Genomic DNA, 27,284 nt, shown 5'->3' with positions numbered 1-27,284 from the left:
CTTGAGAGAAGAGGAAGAACTTCGTGAGCTGCACTCTGGTCATTCACTGAAAATGAGATTTACTGACCTGCCCCTGGACAAGTTCTGGATTTCTGTGAAAGAAGAGTATCCTGCCATTCATAGGAAAGCCATGAACATTGTGTAACAGTTGTCAACTTCTTACATATGTGTGCAAGTTTTTTCTTGTTTATCAAGCATCAAAAGCAAGGATAGAAACTCCTTCATTTCAGTTGAAGCTGAAATCTATGTGTGCTTATCTCAAGTTTGACCCAGAATTGAGAAATCTATTCTGTTTGCCTTATGAGCTTTTAAAATTTATTAAAGAGAAAGAAAGAGTAATTTCAGGAAAGGAAAGGTGATCTTTCTCCCCCCCCCCCCAAGAAATGTTGGCTAGAACTGAAAAAAAAACCATTATAAAAACTGAATTGAATCCCAAATCTACAATCCACATCAATTAAACGCTGTTTATAAATTTGCTGATGACACAGCTATTGCCAGCAGAATTTCAGATAGTGACAAGGAGGTGTACAAGAGCGAGAGAGATCAGTTAGTTGAGTGGTGTGACATCAACAACCTTGCACTCAATGTCACTAAAACCAAGGAATTGACTGTGCGCCTCCAGAAGTCGACGAGGGAACTTATCAATGGATTGGCAATGGAAAGGGCGGAAGGCAAGTAAAACGATTGAAACAACACTTGTAACAATTTTTCTGAAGTAAGTTTAGGTCAAGTATCACTGCAAACAACGCAGAAGCAAGCGGAGGCAAAGCTGATTTGGAAGATGAGCCGCGACGGTATATCGCAAGGCCAAAGTGCAACATGTTTAAGATGCTGTCGCAGACTGAGTCAGTACTGCCGTCGCTGTTGGAGTGAACAATTTGTGAGAGGAAGAGTTTCAATGCCCATCCATTTAACTGGGGTGCAATATTGGATCACTCCAACTGCCCCGCTGATTTTGTGAGGTCGAGAACAGCTTCGGGATGTGCGATCCAAGCGTGTCTCTGCGCCGGGGCCCAGGTCTGAGAGGAGGAACTACTCAGTGCTAAACAATTTAAATGCTAGCCCAGTTAGATTGGAAAGCCTGGGTGTGAAGGCAAGGGTTGGGCTGATTCTGCTCGCTCTCCCGTGATGTTCATTCCTTTCTCTGGTGGCTGTCGTTTCTGCGAGTTCGCGGCATTTTTTCCCCACTAATATGATTAAATTGATGGTCAAGTCTTGGGCCTACTACTGTACCTGCTCCGGGGAATGGATCTAAGGACTCATTCTGGGTCAGGAGGTTGTCGTTCGCATCTATTGTTTGTGTGATGTGTGTCTTCTCCCTCTTTCTCTGCGCAGTGGCTATGGTCTTTTTTTAAATTGGATTCTTCGGGTTTCTTGCTTTTGTGGCTGCCTGTAAGCAAACGAATCTCAAGGTTTTATGATTTATAATTCTTTGACAATAAATACACTTTGATTTGATTTGAATTCCTCCATTGATAACAATTAGAACCAATACAGAGTTTTATAGTACTGTAGTAGAATTAGTAATGTTCTGGTTCATTCTGTATATCATTCAAATATACAATTTGGTACTCAGTTAAATAGTTTTTTTTTTAAATACCTTTTTTTTAAACTACTTCCATGAAATTTCAGCTAATTGGGGAAATCCCTTAAATGGGCCAGAATGTACTGGTCCCAATTAATCAACACCCCGTGTATACATCTTATTGTGATTTTTTTTTAAATTTTTAAAAATTACGTATAACAATGTACTGCTGCCACATATCAACTTATTTCAAGACATATGCCAGTGATATTAAACCTAATTCTTATTCTGATCCTGAGCCTGTGGCTAAACCCTAAGTGCTTTGCAGGATCTGACATGAACGACGTGATAGATATTGCTAATGCACCCTGACCGGATGAACTCTGAACAATTGCTAAAAGGAACATTGGGTAAAAGGCTGATGTTGCCCCCTTAAAACACCATATAAACAGTCAGCAGTAAAGATCGAAGTCATTAATCGAAGGTCACTGTCCTGGCAGATCAGTGCATTGTGGGAGTCAGAAGATCTGTGACTGTATGCCCAGAGACCTGAGATCTTTGGGCACAGAGCTCAGAAAAAGCGACGCAACAGACTTTTAAAATCGTAAACCCTCTTGCTGTGAAATGGAGACACCTCTTTCTTCCTCATTAGGGAAAGGGGGAGAGAGCGAGAGAGCCTGTGGTATGTCAAATACCGGGTGAACGAGTAGTCTTTGGGGTACTGCAAGTCTGTGTCTTTGCTGTTGCTTTGCTGCACACTCGAGTTCTCAGTAGGGCAGGGGGATGCCGATGTTTTTTTTCGCTGGTGAGGGGAGGGGGATCGTTGCTCACTTCCCCTTACATGTGGAGGGAGGAAGCTGGTGGGGGGGGGTACTTTGGGGTTCTAACATTTAACTGTCATACATTCTTTGGAGGCACTTGTCTGTTTTCGTGAATGGTTGCAAAGAGAAAGCATTTCAGGGTGTATATTGTATACACTTCTCTGACATTAAATGTACGTTTGAAACCTTTGAAATGTTACATGAACATCTTCTGACATTTTAAGGGACCACATGTAGCAGACCAAAAAGCTTGCCTACTTAAGCCACACAAAAGCAATTAAGCAAGATGTACTTCGTGTAATTTTCTAGGTTTTATAGCAGGATTTCCATTAAGATTCACCAGTTTGACTTACTGTAATGCCTCAAAATGGTTCCTCGAAGGCAGGGAATTAGCCACCAAAAAACAAGGAATAATGCTCAAAACAAATTTTCCTTGCTTTTGTCTTTAAATGCAACAACTGCATCACACTGGAGTCAGGACATCTGCTAGCTCCCAAGATGTGAGCTCTGGAGAGTGTTACTATTTTCTTCTTTTCCACTAACTCAGTAGAGACCCAATATCTATGTCCTCTTCCAGGCCATTAACCCCAGTGCTGGTGGCCAAGTAGCACGTCGTCGGCTACTCTGAGCAGATCGTGTCATCCACAGACATTTCATTCCAACATCTGTCACTGGAAGAAATTATAAGGCTGTCAAAGAAAAAAATACTTAAGAATACTCAAAAATTCCCTGAAGGAATGTTACCTCCTTGTTGATTCTGAAATAATTCTGGCCCACAGTCACCCAAAATAGAGAAGGAAATTCCGTGATGGTACTGAGAACCTTAAGCTCATATGTGAAGAACACAAAGATCCTGTGGAAGTTGAGGAAGGAGTGGCCCACTTTACAAGCTGCTACTTTCTGCCCCGCCTGTGCAGGTTTTGAAAGAGTCTGCGGTTCCCACATTGGCCTCATTGATGGAGACTAACTTGGGAGAATCACTAAACTAAAGACGTATCCTTTGATGAGTATATTTTCATGTAATTATACATCTTATTTGCCTGCATTTTACAGCTTCCACTGTGAAAATTTTAGTTTGCCAAAGTTAAAGCATCTGCTACTGTTTTTCCCAGGGGTAAAACCGCCGTGCACAAAGACTCCATTCTTGCAAATGACCTGCTTAGTTTTTTCAAACTTCCTGTGGCTGAGACTCGGAATGCAGTGAGAGCAGCTGAGCTGATGGAAACAACCATTGAACTGATTCGGCAGATGGTTTACACCCAAGAGAAAATATTCAAGAATGCATCAGGTAAACAAAAAATACTTCTATTGACATCTCATATGGATTGTGAAGATGCCTTGTGATACTCTACAAAACAGATATAAAATTCTTGTTGGACAAACTATGGATGAACAATCAAACTATCAATGAATTATCTGTGCGTTAAAAACAAGGAAAAATTATAATTTAGATTTACATTGATTGTAAATGAATCTTGGGGGTGTTCACATCAAGTGTGTCTATACTGTGCAGACATCAGAAATGAAGTAACTTCAATTTAATTCAATTCAAGTTTAATTGTCATTCAACCATACATGAATACTCATTAATTCAGCCAGGGGAAAGGGGGGGAGGGGAAAGGGGGGAGGGGAAAGGGGGGAGGGGAAAGGGGGGAGGGGAAAGGGGGGAGGGGAAAGGGGGGAGGGGAAAGGGGGGAGGGGAAAGGGGGGGAGGGGAAAGGGGGGGAGGGGAAAGGGGGGGAGGGGGAGAGGGAGAAGCACAGTGGGAAGAAGATACAGCAAAGTTGTGCCAAGACAGAGTAAAGACGGCTTTTCCGATTGAAAAGCAGGGTTTAATTTGATTTGTTATACATTCTACATACAGTGATTTGTAGTAGCCCTCCCACCTCACTGTCTTTTCTCTCCATTCTCTTTTTTAGTCTCTCTTCTCCTCGGAGACACTTCACTCTCAAAATCAACACTTCCCTTTTATGCAATGTTAAAATAAACTTTTTTTTACATTGTGTTTACCATACGGTTAAAAGTATAATTAATTCTATTTTTATTGCACAGTTAATCACTTGATAGCCTAAATGATAATGTTGCCATGTTAAAATGTTGATAATGATGAATGCAATACAAAATGCAATCTTCCTGTCTGGCCAGTAAGTAAGTGGAGTCACAGAATTTGCATAGGAAAATGTCACATTTTCATAACATTTATTCCTTAATTTTATCATCTTCCTACTATGTTTTCACAGTAGCAAGTAATTAACTCCTGTGGTTGTAATCTTTCGCATAAAATTTGAATTATATTTACCATAAATATAATCATCCACTTCCACATTGTAGCTTAATCTACCTCCAGAGTAAATATTCTGGTGTTTCAAGGATTAACACGGGGCTCTAACACATTCTATGTCATCTTTGTTTCAATTCCTCTTTGTACCAGGTGACCCGGTCTGCATTGGTGCAATAATCAAAATGAATACTTTGAGACAAAGTCATAAACAGGGTGAAAGCAGCAGAAGCTCTTTTCAGAACTCGCCCATGTGACGTCTGCTAGAAAATGAACTACAGATGTCAGCTGTGGGGCAGGAATGTTGCTCAGCTATGAAAATGCCTCCCAAACCTTACTATCTAACTCCACATGCAAGGAATGATTTAGTCAAAAGTGGCAACTGGCTTTCTACATAGATCAGCAGTTTAAGGAAAATGAGAAATAAACCAAAACAGAACAATTCAAATATCCCTCTGTTTCTCTGACCAAAATCAGCACTATAGCCTCTGCTTAAAATGGCTTTTTTACCTCTTAGATCTGCTCAGCACACTAGATCTTCAGACGCTGGCCAAAATAACAGGTTGTACCACTCAGCTACAAATGGTCACCTGCTCCAGCTCCTGCCTATTGGACAAATATCGAACTATTTCTGGCATCTGCAATAACAGGTATTTCAACCCCGAGTAACCCTCACTCCAATACAAAAATGAATATTGCTTCCCCTGCGTGGTTTCTTTGCAGAAACATGTAATTAAATGAAATGGAGGTAATATTGAAAGGCTGCAGACCTGACAAGATGTAAACTATCTGTTGGATAATTTATTTAGTGAATCCTTCTTACTGGGTCCTTGAAAGAAATCATGATTAGTTCCCCTAAAATCAAAGGTAAATTGGGAGGGAGAAGGAGGAGGAGGAAAAGGATAAAATTTAGATGGAGAAGTAGATGAATCGGCTTGATGTATATTACACTGATCCCTCAGAGAAACCTTCAAATAATTCCACTTGTTGAAAGCTGACCAGTATCTTCACCATAGAAACCGTGCAGTGCAACAGGTTTGTCAGCCAACTCTCCAACATGAGCTCACGATCACTGCAGGATCTGAGCTGTGGAGCGTAGGTCTGATTTGTGATTTTTCCATTCTAGACATGAGCATAGACAGCATTATTGTGTCATTGGATTACCTTAATGAAAGTTGATATTTCAATGCTAGCTAATAGCAATGTACATACAAGATGATCCACACTAACAGAAATGGTAGCAGCAGAAATAGCTTTTTTTGAAAGATAGGCTGGAAACATCATCACTATTTTCTCTACCCACTATAATAGTCCTCCTCCAAGAGGAGCACAACCCTGTCATAGGGTTTGGAGGCTTGTGTGCCTCAATGACCCAGGGAGCTATGTTGGCTGGAGTTGGGACCTTATGCTTTGATACCTGGTAGGGTCACCCATGCCATCCCAGTCAAAGGGTAGAGCAGGACTAAGAGTGGTCACCAGTCCAGCTCAGGGCTAACAACCCTGACTGGTCAAAAAAGAAATTGTGATGGGAACAGCAATGAAGATTCCTATATCTGTGTGACAGAGATGGAGGAACTTCATTGTGGCCTTCAGCGCCAGTGACATAATAGGCAAACGGATGGACTGTAGTAGTCCTGCAAAGCTTGCTGGCATACACAAATGAATCGATCTGCTTTCTGTGACTTCAGACAGCACACCCACTGGGGAGCAGCTAATGTCCCATATGTTCGATGGCTTCCTCCAGAGTACGATGATGGGTTTTCAGTTCCAAAAGGATGGCGTGAGACTAAGGAATATAATGGCTTCCAATTACCGCTGGTATGTAGCAGAGTTTCCAGGGGTGTGGTGAATGTATGAAGGTGGCTGTGCTCATACTGAAGCAACAAATCTTCTAAATCTTACCAACTCCAATGATAATTTGCAGGCCAGGATGGTGTCTACAGCAATCCTGCACACTGGCAACAGGAACATTTCTCTGGACAGCAATTATGCCCATATATTGGTGGAATGGGGACAGTGGATTGACCACGATATGGACCTGACGCCACAGAGTGCCAGTACATCCTCCTTCATCGACCGTATTGATTGCTCATCATCCTGCAGTAACAGAAGCCCATGCTTCCCAATACAGGCAAGGATCTGTGTTTACACAACGCAGGCAGATTTTAGTCAACCAACCTTTGGTGCACACCTGACATGATGAGTGCGTCTATTTTCTGATTATGCCTTGCAGATCCCAGATGATGATCCACGTGCCTGTGAACGGGAGAAGTGCATGCCGTTCTTCCGCTCAGCCCCAGCGTGTGGGAGTGGCGAATCCGGAATCCTCACAGGACAACTCCATCCCAGGGAGCAACTGAACAGCATCACTTCGTTTGTGGATGCCAGCATGGTGTACGGAAGTACAGAGAGCCTGGCATGGAAACTGAGAAATCATACCAGTGGCCTTGGGTATCTGGCCATTAACCAGCAATATTCTGACAACGGCCTGTCCTACTTGCCCTTCATGACCAAAAAGCTTCAGAATCCCTGTGCACTGACAAGAGACCAATCCCACATTGGAAACAAGTCAGACATTCCATGTTTTCTGGCTGGTAAATTTTTAACAGAGAATAAGGATGAATTCAGCATTGGAACATGAAAGAGTTCTGTAGTTACCTGGTGCTATTTGAGGTGTCAGTTAGGATTCCACAATTAGTTGTAGTGCAAGAGGGTGGGCGGGGGGGGGGGGGGTAAAAGCAACTCTTTCTGAACATTGAACTTCTTTGGGAGTTTCTACATGGGAGAGTTTTGTCCTCAAATTAGGAGTTCTAAATAAACAAAAGTTCAACATCTATGTGTGGGATGCAAAAAGGTATCTGGAATTCAGTTCAGTGCAATGCACAGGCATTGCAATCAAAGGCACTTAGGGCCGCCAAGCTGAGGATGATTTTCTGGATATTTCCATATGTACGTGAAACAGTCTGGTTCCGTCAGCTGCGTAAGTCTAGGGAAGACAATGTCTGGCCCCGCCCAACGTGTGAGATCGAGGCGTGAGCCCACCCCGAAACATCTGTGTGGATGCTGCGTGATTCGTTACCCTGATACAAATAAGTGCCACAAAATAACAGACCCTACTCTGCATACAATTAAAAGATTTAGCTTTATAATTCTTAATTGGACAAAAAGGTTAGTAAAGAAAGAACAAAAAAAGAAGAGGGCCCATTTTACTGAAACATCCTAATGCACACAAGTGGGAGCTCACGGTTTCCCTTCGCCGATCCGCCTTCGATCTCACCCCGGTCTTCGTCGAATCACGGCCCCAGTCTAGATCAAATCCTACAACCTCTTCTCTCCGGTGTCTTCTCTCTTCATCTCCTTACCAAAAGCCCAAAGCCCAACCTTAGTGTCCCTCACCGGAGAAACCTCCCCTGAATCCGGCCATCCTAATTGGATGGCACACAATTCTCCCATCTCTTATCTGCAACAGTAACCCAAACAAGTAGCTTACACAGGACAGCACAGAATAAAATACAGAACAGCATAACAGTAAAAAATATGAACCAGAGCATTACATATATAAAAATGCACAGTATGTGCAAGATTGAATTTAGCTTAAATAAGGAATAGAGTACTTACATTGAACTATGTACCTTTAAAGCATCTTGCATTCAAGTAATAGAAAGAGATAAAAATTAAACAAGCAAATACCAATTCATTATTACTGAAGAGTAAGTGTAGACAAGATTGGACTTGAGTTTGAATCATTACTCTATGATAATCTTACTGTCAGAAATTATCACCGATAACTCTATTTTACCAAGTAACCTTTTGTCTATTTGCTTGAAAATTAAGACATTCTGAGTTTATAACAATAATTATTACAAATTGTGTTGTGTGTTTAGATAATCTAGTGAGTATTATAGATGGGAATATTGAACACTTTATATCTGAGGTTCAGACTGTATGGGTCTCAGTCGAAGTCATGTCCAAGACAGGAACGCCAAGAGCTCTAAAACATTTCAATAACCTTTAAGCAGTTCCTCACAAGCCCTTCCAAACTCTGCACCACCAGATAAGATACACTGAAGTCATGCCAGATTCTACAAGACTGGAAAATTGAAAATCATATCTTTTACTATTTAGGGGATTCCCGAGCAAATGAACATTTAGGGATGCAAGCTCTACACACTATCTTCTTACGTGAACATAACAGGATAGTGTTGGAACTACATCAGCTAAATCCACACTGGAGTGGTGAGATTCTGTACCAGGAGGCACGAAAGATCATGGGAGCCTACCACCAGGTGAGGAAGAATTGCATTCAAGATAGCCCTTTAATTACACCCGTATAGATCAGCTCCTAATCTATAACTATGTGAGGGTCTTCCATGCTTACGTCTGAACTGCACATCACCCATGGCCTGGAAGCTGTTTTATTGACTACTTTTCCACCAAGAGCTGATTTTCATTTCGTAGCTGCAGGGTAGTGATCTTGAAAAAAAAACTTTATTGTAAATATGCTTTCAAGTAATTTGCCAACAAATAGGACTATATATCCATCATTAGAGAAAACTTTATAAAGCAAAATAAAATGAAGTCACTCCCTTGACCTGTTGTGTAACATTCTGAACCTGAAGCCATAGACAACAACCTGTGGTACTGGAATGGGGTAAGACAACGTTATGCTTCCTTCACAGAGAAGGAAGAGATTTACAGTATATGTCCAAAGAAGTTATGGCATTTCACCAGGAAATCCTCAGCCATCGATTTTGAAGATAATATTATTTCAGAGAATCACATTTAAGCATACTGTATAGCCATAAAGGCAGCAAATTACAATGTACCGTAAAAAAGCAAAAGAGATTTGAGAAGAATGTGTTAATTTGATCATAGTTATATAAAGGATTATTAAATCCATCTTGCATATTTGAACAGACCTACTCTCCTATTGCATGTTCCAAAGTGCTTCCCTGAAAATTCCAAAATTTAATTTTCTAATCATCCAGAAATTATAAAAACTATAAATGTGAGTGTCTGGAGCTAATCTGCCAACCAAATTCCACAGCCATCTTGTGTTACAAATTATAATGTAGAAACCATAATACTCCCTGTAATTTACATTGAATCATACTTGACATGATTATAAAAAAGATGATCTTGTGTGGAATCTGCATTTACAATAAGGAAGAAAATAATATGATTATATCACTGCCTCTTCCGTTGAACAAAGAAAAAGTATTCAAGTCTGCAGTTATTTATGAGCTGACATAGCAGGCTAAATGTCAGCTCTAGCTGGAGAACGTGGAACAATGGCAGAATTTTAAAATCTTAGAATCAGCTATTTACAACTGAGATATAGTGAAATTTCTTAAATCTCTCAATCTTTCATCTTCAGAGGGCTGTGGATGTTCTGTCATGTTCTGGATTGAAATCAAAAGATTTATGGAAATTCAGAAAAGCAGAGGATAAGGGGATTGGGAAGGAAAGTGGATGAAGTGCAGGACTGCCGATGATTTTACTGAAAATTGACAGTTATAGCTCAATGGGCCACACAGACAGCTTCTGCTTCTTCTCTTCCTGCAAGTATTTTACTGAACTGGAACATTAAGTTTCTAAAACAGGATACTGTGGTAGATCTCAGAGTCATACAGGATGAAAACAGCCCTTTGACCCATCTGGTCCATGCCCACCAACAGTCAAATAGTCCCATTTGACTTTGCTTGGCCCATCGCTCTCTCAACCTTTCCTATGCATGTACCTATCCAATGTCTTTTAAACAGTGTTAATATACTAACCCAGCTGCTTCCTCTAGCAATACATTCCATATATGGTCCACTCTCTGGGTTAAGAAATTGACCGCAAGGTTCCCATTAAATCTGTCCCTTCTCACCCTAAGCCTATTTCCTTGGTTCTTGATTCCCCAATTTTAAGTAAAATATCATGTACATTCACTGCCTCTTATGATTTCTCAACTCATAGGAAATTAAGAGTAACTCTCTCTTACAGTTTGTACTATTTTCACTCTTCAAAAAAAATCTGATCCAATACCACTGGAGAGTGTGTATTGGAGTCTTCCAAAGTTTATGAACTTTACTATTAAAACAGTGCTTTATGTCATACCCATCTGTGGTCCACTTTCAAATTCACACTGAGACAGTGATCTTACTGATTTTTTCCATTTTGCATTGTGCATCATTAATGGTTTAAGTAAAACAATTTATGGCTGTTGGATTAAGCGCACAACTAACAAAGCTGTCTTTTAAAATCTGCATTCATTCATCAAAAATGTGTGTTTAAAATACGATGCATGAACTAAATGTATTACTTACCAAATCCTAGATTTTTGATCTTTCAGATTTCTTTACTGTTCAGGTTGTTCTGAGCTGTGACGCTGCTTGGTTCTTAATAGAGCAATGACCTTCCAATAATGCATTCAATAGCCTATTTCCCTTCCATTAACTTTCCAGGGGAGGTTAATTGATAATAATTGAAACTAGTTAAGTTTCCTTAACTCTGTAGTTAGCTCTGTTCTGTTCCATTCCGCACCCTGTGGCGCATCAGGTGGAATTTTTGCTATTTCCGTAGCATTTGCCTGTTTTTTTTAAAAACGAGACCGAGTCACTAGCTCGATGTTCAATCCGGATTCAAACTCAGGACCGCTTGCCTCAGTCTGGTGCTGATGCTGCTATAGCACCAGCCGGCACAACTCTAGCAAAATGGTCAAAGGAATCCAGCCACTGAAAGCGATCAATGGTCTAGACTGAACAGAAACACATACATAAAATGAAAAGCACAAAAAAAAGCAAAAAAAATCAAGAAAAAGTACCACAGCTCAGGGTAATTACATTTCTTTAGATTAACTCAACATTCAAGCAGAACTTTTATAAATTTTCTAGTCCTCAGGAAACACTTCATAACAGTTATACAACAGATGAAAGTTAATCATCAGGTACATGAATTACTTCAATCAGTGCAGATCAGTCACATTTTCAAATCTAGCCAAATTACAAAGAACTGTGAAGCTAAAAGAAAAAAAGACATAAGCAGATCCTGGAGGAGCAGCGGAACATAACAGGATCAGGGTTCAGTCTACCTAAAGACGAGCTGGACCAAAAGAGGTGGAATGAAGGGTAAACAGAAGGCAAAGTCAGCATTCACATGGGAAGATCCGTGCCCTGCAGCCAATAGCCACAGGCTCTCCGAAGGCTGATTTCTGCAGGACCTGCTCAGTCTGTGGACAACATGCACACAAAAAAGTATTGAAAAGACCATAAAACATAGGAGCAGAAGTAGGCTATTCAGCCCATATGACTACACCATTTCATAGTGGCTGATTTATGATCCCGCTCAACCTCACCTGTCTGCCTTCTCCCCATAACCTTTGACAATGGTACCGATGAAGAACCTATCAACTTCCACTTTAAATATACCCAATGACTTGGCACCCACAGATGACACTGGCAATGAATTCCATAGTTCCATCACCCTCTGGCTCTTAATTCTTCCTCATCTATCTAAAGGTGTGTCCTATTCTAAGACTGTGCCCTCTAATCTTAAACTTTCCCACTATTGGAAGCATCCTCTCCACATCCACGCTATCTCAGCCTTTCAATATCCAGTGGGATTCAATGATATTCCCGCCTCATTAACCTAAACTCCAGTGAGTACAGGCATGTGCCAACAAATGCAGCGCATATTTTAACCCTTTCATGGCCGGGGTCATTCTCATGAACCTCCTCTGGACCCTCTCCAATGCCAACACATCCTCTCTTAGATAAAGGGCCCAAAACTGCTCACAATACTCCAAATGCAGTCTGACCAAGGCCTTACAAACCCTCCGCCTATGCCAAAGACTGTTTTGGACATCATTTGACACCCTCATATACTGTATCCACACCCCACTGCACATCATGTGCACAGCAAACTGAAAACTCACTACGCTACAAGAACCATACAGGTTTAGATTGTGCTACATGAAATAAAATTCTTGGCCAAAGTCTGTGGTGTGGTAGACCTCTGATTTTAAAACATAAGAGAAAAGGAGAAGTGAATTGAAGCCAGGCTCAAGTTTCTAAACACGTATCAATTTTTAGGACCACAGCCTTGGGATTCTGGAAAATAAATTGTACACAAAGTAGCGATCCTTTATTTCAATACAGCAAGGACACGTAGAACAGGGTATGGACTTTCCAATTTAGATAAAAATGCTGTGTTCTGCCCAATACATAAATCAATGCCAACAAGATTGTGATTATCAACAATGGAGAACTGAAAATGCAAACTTAAAATGTAAAACTATAGGTAAATATTCATATAAATTAGATATAGGAAAATAATTAACAGCAACTCAACGCGGGTTCAGACTAGACTTATTTTTTTGAAAAGCTGTTTTGCTTTAACTAGAGTGGGTAAATGGATTTGGAGGAAAATGTGATCAGTATTTCTCTTCCTCTCCACACAGATTATAAACTGGAAGGATTACGTACCCAAGATTCTTGGTCCTGAAGCAACAAAGCAGCACTTACCTCCATACAAGGGCTACGATGAAACCATTGACCCCCGGATTTCCAATGTGTTTGCTACAGCAGCATTTCGTTTTGCTCATGTTACCATCCATCCGATACTCTTCCGACTGGACGAGAATTACAGAGAGAATCCTACCTACCCCAGCATCTCTCTGCACAAGTCATTTTTCTCTCCCTGGAGAATTATAGAAGAAGGTAAAGAGAACGCTGCACATGTCAAAACATGGTGTGATAAACAAAAACTGAATTCAGCTACCACTGGGCCAGTAAGCAATGATGAGGCTATTAATATTAGTTAAATTACATATTCCTGCCCCTACTACAATGAAATTCTAACATGTATCTAATTGTTGAGAACTCCTGGCGGTTCATTTTTCTGGTTCACTCCATTAGTATCAGTCACCAAGTTTAATGTGTCTGCTGAACACAAAGCAATTTGCCTTTTTATTTTACAGCACAAGTTTACTTTTTCACTCCAAAACTCACCAAGACCCAGCTTTGGCACCCCTTTTAAATTCACCAGGTCCCATTTCAAGTACTTCCTTTTACCCAATGGGGTTAACTGGAAAATTTGACTATATGCTACATGTCTCGTTAATCTTTCTCCCCTCAGCATAATCTGTTTTTATCTCAGATTTCTAGCATCTGCAGTTTATTTTAAAACTCATTCATTATAAAGTTTACCGTTTTACTATGTAATAAGTCAAAGAAATGAGATAAAAGCATGCTGGGGCAGAAATAGGAGCAACATTCTGTTGGACTGCCACCCCCAGCTCCAAAGTATGCTGGATTATGCGAGCTTTTCTGTATTTGGTTCCACAGGTGCTGCCAACTTTGTGGCTCTCGATTCAAACTGCTGAGTTTCAACTGGAACCCAGAAGCCAGTGTGGATCAGTGTCACTCCACTACCCAGCCAGCACTCAAACTAATATTTTAGATCAAGAAATATTTCACAACAAAGAGCTGCAATGAAATTCGCTTTGCCTTGAGCCTTCAAGAACAATGATTAAATCTATTTTGGCTAACATATGTGTATTTTCATTAATATAGGGATTGACCAACTATGATTTACTGATGATGGCAGGCAGACTAAATACTGGCCAACAGTAAAGCTGTAATTCCCCACTAATGCTCTCCTGTTACTCGGACCCAGTTCACTTTATATGGTTATGTGTACTACAGGAGGCATTGACCCAATCATTCGAGGTGTTATATTAAACCCAGCCAAGCTTCAGACACAAACACAGATGATGCCGGAAGAGCTGACGGAGAAGCTGTTTAAGCCCAAGGAATCCTTAGCATTGGATCTGGCAGCACTGAACCTGCAACGAGGAAGGGATCATGGGCTACCAAGTGAGTATTCACACTAAAGACATACAGAGGGCTTAAGCTAGTCCATCCCTAATGATATTGTGAAGCCACATCAATAGTCATAATGATGTTTTGAATTATTCAAAGAATACACCAAGCAATTAGAAATGAAAGTGCCTCTAATTACAAAGAGGATATAGTGCAGGCTTAAACAGCTCTTGGTAAATCACCAAGGGTTCTAGTGAAGCCAATCCCCCAGGTGCTGTGTGTGTTTGGTCTCCTTATCTCAGGAAAAACAAAGTTGTCTTCAAAGCTGTTCAGCACGATGCGCATGGGTGGAATGAGTTCCAGTTCCTGGGCCAGCACCGGAAGAGAGAGCCGTTACACTGGAACGGTCTTCACTTGAACCATGCTCAGACCTATCCTGAACTATATGGACCAACTTGAACTATCCTGGGATTATAGACAGGGCTTTAAACTAATTAGAGAGTATAGGGTTTCAAATGATAGATGGTTTAATAAATCAAAACAAAATGCAGGAGCAGTGAAACAGGTTTGTGAAGGGGTAAATAAAAATACATGTATGAAAGAAAAGAGCAAACATTATAAACAAATCTGCACATTCAAAATGGAAAGCATAAAACAGTTAAGCTTATTACTCTTCATCTGAATGAAGAGCCTCTGAAAGGAGGGTGGCACATGTTATTCCTTTGCTCAAGAAAGGTAATAGGGATAATTTTGGGAATCCAGTGAGGAAAACTGTTGGAGAGGATTCTTAGAGATGGGGCTTACTAGCATTTGGAGAAGCATAGTCTGATGAGCAATTGTCAGCATAGGTTTGTGAGGGGCATGTCATGCTTCACAGGCTTGACTGAATTCTTCGAGGAAGTGACAAAACAAATTGATGAAGGCAGAGCAGCGGATGTGGTCTACAGTATCTGGATTTTAATACGTAGTTCGACAAGGTTCTCCAAGGTAGGCTATTCAGAAAGTCAGGAGACCTGGGATCCAAGGAAATTTGGCTCCAAACATTCAGGATTGCCTTGCTCATGGAAGGCAAAGGGTGGTAATAAATGGAGCACATTCTGCAGGTCTGTTTTAGGACCCGCGTTCCTGTGATCTTACTGAATGACTTGCATGAGGAAGTGGAAGGGTGGGTTAGTAAGTTTGCAGATGACATGTAGATTGTTGGTTTCATGGATAGCGTAGAAGATTGTCATAGGTTACAATGGGGCATTGAGAGTTGCAGAACTGGGCTGAGATGTGGTACATGAAGTTAAATCCAAAAAAGTGTGAACTGACTCACTTTGGAAGGTTGAACTTGAAGGTGCAGCACAGGGTTAATGGCAGGATTCTTAGCAGTGTGGAGGGAAAGAAGGATCCTGGAGTCCATGTCCACAGACCCCTCAAATTTGTCCAACAAGTTTACAGTAGAAGACGTATGGTGTGTTCGCCTTTATTAGTTGGGGGGATTGCGTTCAAGTGTCGCAAGATAATGTTACAATTCTATAAAACTCTGATTAGATCACTCTTGGAATGTGTTCAGTTTTAGTCATCTCATTATAAAAAGGATGTGGAAACTTTAGAGAGGATCAAAGATGATTTACCAGGATGCTGCCTCAATTAAAGAGCATGTCTTATGAGGAAGATAAAGCAAGCTAGGACTTTTCTCTTTCAAGCAGAGGAGGAGGAGAGTTGACTTGATAGAGGTGTACAAGATGATAAGAGGCATAGAGTGGACAAGCAGTGACTTTTTCCCAGGGTAGAAGTGGCTAATATGAGAGGGCATAATTTTAAGGAGATTGAAGAAAAGTATGGGTTGGAGGGTCAGAGGCAAGTTTTTTTTAAACAGAGAGTGGTGGGTGTATGGAATGCTCTGCCAGGATGGTGGTGAGGCAAGTACACTGGGGACATCTACAAGGCTCTTTAGATAGGCATATGAATGAAAGAAAAGTGAAGGACTATGTGGGAGGGATTGTTAGATTGATCTTTGAGTGGGTCAAATCTGCAGGAGAAGGGCCTGTACCATGCTGTACCATTCTATATTCTATGACTATGAGGCACTTGTAACCACGATAGCACGAATAGAAGCTAGCTAACATGGCAATGTAGTAGCTGAGTGACCAGAATTCATAGTCCAGATTATTCAGTGTTCCAAAATTACAGGCAAAAAAGGAAAAGGAGATGGGATATCATTGTGATTCGAGGAAGTTATCAGTATCATTATGAGTAACGAGAAGGGTGCAGCAGATTCTGATGAGGAAGTTTGTGAGGAAATTTTAAAAAATAGCAATGGGTGGAGCTGGTCTGTAAGCCCCAATGTTTTGATCTGCAGTGACACAAAGCAAAAATGGGAACGTAATATTGAATATGAATAAATGAGGAACTGCAATTATTATGGGTGATTTTAATCTACTTATTGATTGGCCAGTCAATTTGGCAAGAGTACCGCGTGGGAGGAATTTTTGCAGTGCATCAAGGACTGTTTCTTTGTGCAAGTGAACCTACCTGAGAGCAGGATACTTTTGAATTGATCTTTTTTTAATTAGCTAGGGTAATTAAGAAGTCTTGTACTTGAGGATCATCAAAAGCGTAGTGACCACAATGTGGTGGAATTCCAAGTAGAGTTTGAGAGTAAAATCTTGGTTCCACAACCTGTGTCCTCAACCTAAATAAAGGCAAAAGCAAAGGTATTAAGAAAGAATTATCAAGATTGTACGAGGAAGAAGGTTAAAGGGAAGTTCAATAGATAAGCACAGGCAGATGTCAGCAGAAATTTATCATAGTTAGCAAGAGGATTCTGAGGAACATGTTGGTTGATAACCATCAGTAGTTAAGAAAAACACTGGGTCAAAACTAGAACACACTGAGTTAATTGTATAAGGTAATCCATGCAAGGTTAAAAAAAAGCCAGCATTTTCAACTGACTTACTTATAAATATCTTCTCAGGGAGGGGTGGATCTTTGGAATTTTTTTTACTCTAGAGGGTTGTAGAGCTAGATTATTGGAAGTATTTAAAACAGGATATAGATATATTGTTGAAAGATTTGGGGGCTGCATGGCACAGGAATCAAGGCCTGGGGTAGATCAGTCATGATCGCAGTGAGAAATAGGGTAGGCTTGAGGCTCATATGGCATCGCTCTGCTCCAATTTTGTGCGTGTGCTCCTGTATGTTAGAGCTTATCACATTGATTCCCAACATAAAACATTGAAAATCTGTAATTTCTAAATTGAGAATTGATCTCAATTAAACATACAAAATTAAAGGAGCTTGAAAGTGTGATTTCCAAGAGCTTTTCCCCTCTCGATGATGGGCATTCAACTGAAATTCATAGTCTTGAAGATGATGATATCAAATCAAAAGCTGAGTCACAAAGGTGAATTAAAGGGAGAGTTTTTAAAACAGCACAAGGATGTAAAGAGTCAGAAGTGTTCAGGAAGAGAGTTCCATAGCTAGCTGAAAACATGAACAGCAGTTTTGGGGAAGCGAATGTTACAAAACATTTATATTTAGTAATTAATAAAAGTAAAATTAAAAATGGGTTTACTGATGCGTCTTGTTCTCAACCTCACTGGGACTATAAAGCTCCTCGGGTGTCATGGTACAAGGCACTTCTGCAAGTTTGTGTTGCTGGGTGCCACGTTACACCCTAGGTCCACCTATCAGTTTCATAATGAGTACTGAGAAGGGTACAGCGGATTGTGATGTGGAAACCAGTTTGTGAGGAAATTTAAAAAATAGCATCGAGAACAAGAAATTCGCAGCTGAATTCTCAAAGAGGTAGTTTTGAGGCATAGAATATTGTGGAGTTACTGATTGAAGAAAAGTCCATCTCAGTTTTCAAGAACAGATTTGAAGTTTGTTGAAGGAAGATCAAGGAGAAATGGGAACAGTGGGCATAGCTGGTTTGGACAGCTGCTCAAGAAAGATTTTCCAACATTTTGTCTGATGGAAGGAGACAAGGCAAATTGTAACAACAGTAATATCCAAAGCTGTACATAAATGTAGCTTGATAATCTTGTCCTTCTTGTGTAGATTATAACGTTTGGAGACGGTTCTGTGGACTGCAGGAAGCCAGGAACGTCTCTGAATTAACGCAGATCTTTAACAGCACGTACTTAGCGAGAAAGCTCCTGTCAGTGTACAAGACACCCAAAAATATAGACGTGTGGATTGGTGCAATAGCAGAGCCACTACTGCCTACAGCTCGTGTTGGGGAGCTCTTGGCTTGTCTTCTTGGAAAACAGTTCCAAGTTCTGAGAGATGGAGATCGGTGCGTATGCAAATTTGCTGCCCATGGACTTGACTGCTTCCTGATGACTTGATATTAGGGAATCATGGATTATATTTCCTGTACAGGTGGTGCTGTTTATTTATTAGTGTTGTTTTACTACCTGCCATGAATAGGCCACACACACAAAATACTGGAGGAACTGTGCAGGCCAGGCAGCATCTATGAAAAAGAGCAGAATTGACATTTCAGGCTGAGACCCTTCAGCAGGACTGGAGAAAAAAAAATGAAGAGTTAGAAGGAGCGGGGTGGGGAGGAAGAAACACAGGGTGGTAGGTGAAACTAGGAGGGGTGAAGTAAAGAGCTGGGAAGTTGATTGGTGAAAGAGATACAAGGCTGGAGAAGGGGGAATCTAATAGGAGAGGACGGAAGTCCATGGAAGAAAGGAAAAGGGGGAGGAGCACCAGAGGGAGGTGATGGGCATGCAAGGATATAAGTTGAGAGGAAAGGGGAGTGGGGAATAGTGAAGGGAGGGGGCATTACCACAAGTTCGAGAAGTCAATGTTCATGCCATCAGGTTGGAGGCTACCCAAACAGAATACAAGGTGTTGCTCCTCCAACCATTTTGAGAGTAGAGGCGGCCATGAACTGACCTGTCGAAATGGGAAGTGGAATTAAAATGGGTGGCCACTGGGTGGCATATTGACACAGCTAGTAGAGTTATTGGCTCACAGCTCCAGTGACTCAGGTTTAACCCTAATCTCCAGTGCTATCCATGTAGAATTTCCATATTTTCTCCTCGAATACATGGGTTTCCAGTGGGTACTCTGGTTTCCCTCTCAAACCCTAGTTTACAGGTGATTGGTAGAGTCGAGTGGTAGAGTCTGAGAGGTGTTGATGGGAGCGTGGGGACTATGTGCACTAAAATGTCTGTTTCCATGATGCATGACTATGACTTCGTGAGGGGAATCCATACTACAAATGAAGTTCCTAGAATTGGCCCAGAATGCACACACTTATTGGAACACATCAACTTTCTTGAAAATCAGGTAGCTAACACTAACTTGCTACATTAGAATGTGAAGTTTTGGAAAAAATTAACGTGGATAGATAGGACCCAAAGGTTTGGGATCTACAGTTCTGCTCATGAGCATGGTCAGATTTGAATAAGATAAAATTCTATGCAGTACATTGATATCTTTTCATGTCCATTTCAACCAGTTGCCACTGTGGCTGCAATGCCAACTTAGTGTTTAGGAATTTAGCACAGAATAGAATGTAACCCTTTAGTATACATTCACAGTTCCAGTTCACCATAGTGTGGCAAGGCAGGCTCCAATCAGCCTGCTACAATCAAGTAAAAATCTCAAGTAAAATCATATTACCAGCATACTTCTGCACATATTTTTTAAAACACTTGCTGTTTCCTTTGCCAGATTTCACCAACTTTCTTGAGATGCTGATTCTTGTGGTATATTGTCCTTACATCCCCTGACATCTTGTATTTGGGCCATCTTTAATCCATTTGCAGAAATAATGAATGTTAGCAAGTTATAACAAGATGGGTTGGATAAAACTGAAACACAAATTGTTTTTATCTAATTTCTACTTACAGACAACACAAAGCCGTTGTCTTACTGGAGTAGAGGTACTCAAGTTGATACCGACATTAGCAACCAAACAGATCAAATAACTCAGCAAAATGTAGGAATCAAAACTAGGACCAAGATAATACAGATTACTAAAGTACGTGGAGAGAGGAATGTTTTTTACCCCACAACCGAGCACAGCAAGATCAATACCATATCAGGCAAAATGCATTAGCCAATTCCTAGTTGTGACACTTGTTTTCTTTCTGCAAAAGGTTTTGGTGGGAAAATGAAGGCGTGTTTACCAGCCAGCAGAGAGAAGAGTTGAGTAAAGTCACTCTATCCAGAATCTTATGTGACAACACCAGGATTCAGAGAATCCCCAAGGATGTGTTTTCACGGAACCAATATCCCAATGACTTTGTACTTTGTAACAGCTCTGCAATTCCCTCACTCAGTTTGGCTCCTTGGAAAGAGGCCACAGGTGGGTTGCCATTAACTAATTCTAAAAAGGAATATTTAGATGAGGTACAGTAAGAATGGGGAGGGGAGGGTGAGATCAGCATGGGAAATGGTGGAACCGGCAGGAATGTTTTCAATCTCTCACTTCAGCAGTCTGAGGTACTCACCTGCTTCAACTAGGCCTCAATCATGCTGGTGGCCAAGAACATGGTAACCTGTCTCGATGACTTTTGTTCAGTAGCACTTACATCCACTTTTTTGAAGTTCTTTGAGAAGTTGGGGATGAAAACACATTAACTCCTGCTTGAGGAGTGTCCTGGATCCACTCTCATTTGCTACTATCACAACAGGTCAACAGCAGATGACATTTCATTCACTCTTTACTCAATTCTGGAACATCTGGACAATGAAGACACATCAGGATGTTCTCCAATCAGCATTCAACACCAATATCCCCCTAAAACTAATCAGTAAGCTCTAATATTTAGGCCTTGATACATCCCTGTGCAACCATTTTCTTACCTGCAGGCCTCAGTCAGATCGGCAATGACATCTCTTCCCCAATCACCATCAGCATCACTGCACAGCAAGTCTGTTTGCTTAGCCCCCTATTCTACTCACATTATACCAGCAATTGTGTGGCTCAGTACAGCTTCAATGCCATATTTAAGTTTGCCAAATCTAAGAGGATGACAAACTAGCACATGGGAGGGAGATTAAAAATCTGTTTGAATAATGCCACAACCACCATCACTCACTTAACATTAGCAAAACGAAGGAGCTGATTATGGACAACTGAAGAACCACCCAGAGATCCATGAGCCATTTGTCATTGGGCAATCAGAGGTGGAGAGGGTCAGTAACAGTAAACTCCTTGGCGTTACCATATGAGAGGCTCTGTCCTGCGCCAGCAAGTGCATGACGCAAAGGCAGCATGACAATGGCTCTATTTTGTTATAAGCTTTTTAGATTTGGCATGCCATCTAAGACTTTGAGAAACTTCTATAGATGCATTGTGGAGTGAATCGTAACTGATTGTGTCATGGCTGGTATGGAACTTCAAGGCCTGGGAATGGAAAAATGTACAAATGGCCGATACAGCCCGGTCCATTACAGGCAAAGCCCTCCCCATCACTGAGCATATTTACAAGGAGCGCTGCCACAAGAAAGTAGCATCCATCATCAAGGCTATGCTGTCCTCTCACTACCATTGGGCAGCAGATACGGGAGCCTTAAGTCCCACACCACCATGTTCAGGAAATTATTATCCTACAAACAGCAGGCTCTCAGGAGGAGCAAGGATGACTTTAAAGACTACAATTCATGCTCTTATTTATTTATGGATTTGTATAATTGTCTTCTTTTGCAAATTGATTGTCATTATTTGTTTAGTTTTTCATAAATTCTATTGTATTTCTTTGTCTTCCTGTATGAAGGTGAATCTCAAGGTAGTAAATAGTGATTATACACACACTTCAATAATAAATTCACTTTGACTTTGGATAAAATTAATCATAGATAAAATTGGGGCTGTTCAAGAAGCTGAGAGAGTACAAGCCAAAGGCCAGAATGGATGTAGATTAGGGTCTGTGATGAGAACGAGACAATGTGTGGAATAACAGCTTGAGTTCTGAATTTGGTTCCAAATTATGAATACCCATTGACCAAAATATAATTGATAAGAACATACTAAGTAGAATAGAATAATCATTATTTTATCTTAAAGTACTTGTGGACAATAGCACCATTCATGGTGACAGCTTTGGAGAAAAGAAATACTAATGTTATATGTTCTTTATTATGTATTCCTGAATATTCACAAAAATGAGATTACTTTTTTTTAAAAAAAGGTAAAATAACTGGAACCAATTGCTAGCTTATATAAAAAGATTACTTTAAAAAAATTCCCTCAGAGTTCGCAACATCCCCTCTTCCCACCCTTGATATTCATCAGCAATGAATGTTTATTCCTCAGTCAGACCTCACAGTAGATTGGATCACCTTAATCAATAGCAGTCTTTTTAACAACATGGTGTACATTCCAAGGCCAATTTCCAAGTTTGATTGGCAAGTGTAACACCTCAACAGCTGGGAAAATACATGAAAAACATTCAAGCATCATTGTGAATATTTTACCCATTTTTCATTTTTTTCCTCTCAAGCTAATACCAGTCTTGGTCTAAACCACAAAATAGTTGATGCAATACTGGCCACTCAAAGCACTTATTGGCCAGAATTCAGTATCATTGACTTTACATTGATTACACAACTGGAAATAAGCTCTACATTAATGCTTTAAAACAGATATGAATGTTTTAATTTTAAAAAGCTATTTCTTTCCTTGCATTAGTGTCTGTCACATTTCTACCCTTTTTGAATCCAGAGCAATTGTTGACAATAATTTACAGAATCCTGAAAGATGTCAGTGAAGAGCCTCACATAGTTCCATCCAACGTGTATATTCCACAGAAGGCATTTAAAATGTCACCAAACTCCCCTAACTTTAGGTTGCTAAGATGAGTTAGAGCAACCCGATCTCAGTGCTCAGTATTAGAGAACTTTGCTGATACCCACAGCTCTGTAGTATCACAGCTTTGGTATTTACCAACTGTGATATTGTTTGTGGGAAATTATACACACTAATCAAAAGCAAGCTTATAAACAACCTCAATTCTTAGAGAAAACTACAATTATTATGATTTACTAAACTTGTAAATCCAACAAAATTCATTGTTAGTTTTGTGAACTAGTCAAATAATTTATTCCAACTGTAATGAAAGGAATTCCAATATAATGTAACACTGATCTATCTTGTTCTGATTTTGTTCACCACGGTATCCAAATTGTTAGCATTTCAGTAGCTTAATGAAGTTGTTTTTGACTATTTTTCACAGAAACTGCTTGTGGGCCAGTCCCCACGGTGGAAAACGCACATTTCTTCTTCTGCAAAACATCATTCCATTTTGAATGCAATGCTGGATTTAACCTTGTTGGGCCTCCATCTATAACCTGCAATCCTTTGACTGGAACATGGAGTTCTGCAGCACCCAAATGTAAAGGTATCATGGGGTTCTTCCTCCTATCCTTTTTAAATCTGAACACTCACACAGCACAACTACAAACACATACAATGATTTGTGAGAATAGCTGGTAGACTGACTGCCAACGTTATGATTCTGAAATTGCTCTCCACCCAACTGGAACTAACTAAATTAAAAAATAACCTTTTTTGATTCACAGCCCATTTAACAGTCATAGTATGTTGAGCCTGAGAGACTGGATAATGATTATCTGACATTAGAAAACTTTAAAAGAATAGTCAAATATCCTGAAGAACCATGGTCTGATGCACAGGGTACTACAGAGGATGGAGAGAGTAGGGGCAGAGTAGGTTTAAGTAACAGCAAACTTGTACATTTTGGGAAATAAAGGATAATGGAATTACACACTTATGTCTCAGTTTTAAAAAAATTAATTATAAAACACTATAGTGAAGATTGTAGCAGTGAGGGTTTAATAGAATTGACTAGATCAACTTTAGCCAGAGTGCCAAGTGCATGATTAACCTTTGCCTAGCCATAAACCCCTCACCATTACAGAAGCAATCTTCAACAGTTCCATTCACTCCAATTTGTCTTTCCAGAACAGCTTAAAACTGAATAGAGAAAAACATAATGCACAATAATTTGCTGAAGATTTGGGCTGTGAAATACTCTTGTTTCTCACCAAACTCTTCCAATACATTCAGATTACCCCAACAATGTGAAACATTTGTGAAGCATGCCTCTTCCGCAAAATTGAGGTTTAATTAAACTAAATATAACTCCATCAAACTCCTCTAATTATGGTAAATGAGAAAAATGTATCACAGAAAAATGTATCACAGTTGCTAAGTGGCAATTAATTGGTAAAGAAAAACTTCATTTGATCAAGTATCATCAAGGTGCTTTAATAAAATTGATTTCCTGCAGTTATTGGCATACAAATACTTCATAACAAATTTATTTCTGAAATCTTCAATATAGAAAACAACTCAAAGAGCTCCAGCCTTCTCATCACGATGCTCGGAACTGTCTGTGGCTGTGTTTTCATTATCCTACTGACAGTGACTGGTTTTCAGAGGTAATAATCCATTCATTAATAATCAACATATTAACAGAGTCATAGAGTAATACAGCACAGAAACAACCATGAGGTCTGAACCTTTTCTATCTATATACTTAGTCAAATACCTTTCAATGTGAATAGCTGGTACGCTCAATTGTGAACTGGTTAAAAATGTTCAAAGTTTTTTTTTAAATCTAGGTATGTTCTTTTTAATCTAGATATCAAAGAAGACACAAAGACACGAATGAAACCATAATCAAATGTGGATTGTGTGTTAAATAATTTTCATCAAAAATGATATCTTGCAAGACAACAGCATTGAACGTACACAGATGATATTCATAACCTAAGTCGCAGCAACTCCATTGTCTAGGTTTCGTCATTCTCTACAAAAGCCTCCATTCATTGAATCCCCATCTTTTTGAAGATGCTCAAACATGCAGACTAGATGGCATGAAAGCATTTTTCCCCTTCTAATTTCATATACTAATCTTTGAATGAGAGTCAATGATCCCAATCCAACTCTTCCTCCACATTTTCTCTCCTCTACCTCTCTAGGGTATGCCTTGAGGATGAAACCTTTGTGAAGTTCCCTACCACAAATAACCATGGATCACTTCTGGCCACGAGTTTAATGATCATGACAAGAACTCAGATTTTGAATCCTACAGTGATCTTTCAGTTTTCTAAAGATTTACACCATCTTCAAAACATGGGTCAATATTGTGATATATCCCAAATTTCAGCTCAACTGAAGTTTAATAATTTCAACACCATCTAGAACAAAGAATACCAAGTAACAGGCACTTAACTCTTCTTAAACTGCCACTGTGCAGAAAAATATGCAAGCTACAACATAAACTTTGGCACCTTGTCAGGATTTCTTTGACTTCCTCAAATCCACATAAAAACTGTGCTATGGTATCACCAAGTTCCTAATTATGTTCATACACTGTCCAGACTTTGAACTGTATCATTCTTTCATTGACAATGTCTAAATACTGAAATTCCCTACATGATAATACAGTTGAACTACAAGCACAAGCTCTGCAGCGATGCAAAGATATGGCTTAAAGCACTCTCAAGAGTACCTAGGAATTGGCAATGCATGCTGGAAGTTCCAGCAATTCCCACATCTCCTAAATGTAAAAAGATCAGCTATGCTTGTGCAGCTATTGACCAATACATGTAGAACGTGTCCTTGTTTCTGCTTCTGTAAAATGCACAGTGACTCCACTGTACTGGAATTTCTCTGTCTTTCAGTAAAGTGGTCAGGACTTTCCTTTCTCTAAAAAAATTGTTTATTTGCTGCAAAATGCATTGGAGTAAGAAGTATAAACACGAGAAAGTCTGCAGATGCTGGAAATCCAACGCAATGCATACATACACAATGCTGGAGGAACTCAGCAGGTCAGACAGCATCTATGGAAATGAATGAACAGTCGCATTTTCTTCAGTAAAGTATGCTTGTATTACAAGAAGCCTATTGTTTCTGTGAAATGTGTTCAGTTTTGAAGAAATTTATTTCTCTTTCTGTAAAGAGATCTTGAACATTTATTTCTGTAGCTGAAAAATACACAACGAAATCTTAGCAATCACTGCAATTCTCAGTTACAGCTTTACACTCATACTCATGAAGTGAACAGATAGTTCAATTACCTTCTTATTTTGTAAGCATCCCTGCAGGCAGAAAAAAAGGAGTCCATTTTAAACTTCTTAAATAATACCACATAAAATACACAAGGCTTTTTAAAGGTGAACATGCATACAGCTAGTAACTACAAAAGGCAAATCACACAACACAGAAAGCAGAACTCAACAATGTTGCTCAGTTTATAACAACAAAATTTCTCCCAGGTGTGTGTTCATCACCTCAACTCTTCACTCCTCATTGCTGTGAGTCACCTCAATACACCGCCTTGAGCAATATCTTAATTGAGTTCAGTTAATTATCACACACAAAGAGTAAAAGGAATGATAAACTGGTTGAATTATTTCATGTTAATAGGGACTTAATAATTATGATTCCAATTTCCATGTAAGCAGCTTGACAATTATTCTTCCTAATGTCACTCCATCATTAGCATTTGTAGAAGAGCAATGACATCAGTTTTATGCACAGAACAAATAGGAAAATCTAAATAAACTCAGATCAAATCAAACACCTTGTCATTTTACAATTAAATTTAGGTTTGGCAAACCATTATATAACTTCTTGTATATGTGATTGCTCCATATTTGTACTGGCTGAAACTGAATTTTGAATAAAGTTCAGTATTGTTCTCATTCTTTCAGCAAAGCTACTGTTTGAACAGTGGCTTAAATATATCCAGCTATGAACAGTAAAAAGTCAAAACACCAACTTAAAATCAAAAATTTAATATACCACAAGTGAACAAGAATAAGTCCAATGAGATTCTGTATAGGTCATAAAATTCAATATAATGTCA

The 27,284-nt window shown here is 39.8% G+C and overlaps 1 protein-coding gene across 1 annotated transcript in view; it reads left to right on the top strand.

The window, feature by feature from the left end:
• The window catches only part of LOC132397550 (eosinophil peroxidase-like), a 53,464-nt gene extending 26,409 nt beyond the window's left edge, over positions 1-27,055 (top strand). The window contains exons 4-16 of the mRNA XM_059976373.1: positions 3,459-3,634; positions 5,142-5,274; positions 6,313-6,442; positions 6,549-6,755; positions 6,858-7,218; positions 8,750-8,910; positions 13,068-13,326; positions 14,314-14,484; positions 18,481-18,718; positions 20,541-20,749; positions 23,622-23,786; positions 24,753-24,849; positions 25,053-27,055. Of these exons, the coding sequence (XP_059832356.1) occupies positions 3,459-3,634; positions 5,142-5,274; positions 6,313-6,442; positions 6,549-6,755; positions 6,858-7,218; positions 8,750-8,910; positions 13,068-13,326; positions 14,314-14,484; positions 18,481-18,718; positions 20,541-20,749; positions 23,622-23,786; positions 24,753-24,849; positions 25,053-25,116 (2,371 nt within the window). The 3' untranslated portion in view covers positions 25,117-27,055. The remainder of the gene's footprint in view (positions 1-3,458; positions 3,635-5,141; positions 5,275-6,312; positions 6,443-6,548; positions 6,756-6,857; positions 7,219-8,749; positions 8,911-13,067; positions 13,327-14,313; positions 14,485-18,480; positions 18,719-20,540; positions 20,750-23,621; positions 23,787-24,752; positions 24,850-25,052) is intronic.
• Positions 27,056-27,284: the final 229 nt, after the last annotated feature.

Source organism: Hypanus sabinus, chromosome 7 (assembly GCF_030144855.1).
Source record: "Hypanus sabinus isolate sHypSab1 chromosome 7, sHypSab1.hap1, whole genome shotgun sequence".
Lineage (NCBI taxonomy): Eukaryota > Metazoa > Chordata > Chondrichthyes > Myliobatiformes > Dasyatidae > Hypanus > Hypanus sabinus.
Note: the sequence above shows the minus strand (reverse complement) of the source record. Positions and strands in the feature narration are given on the sequence as shown.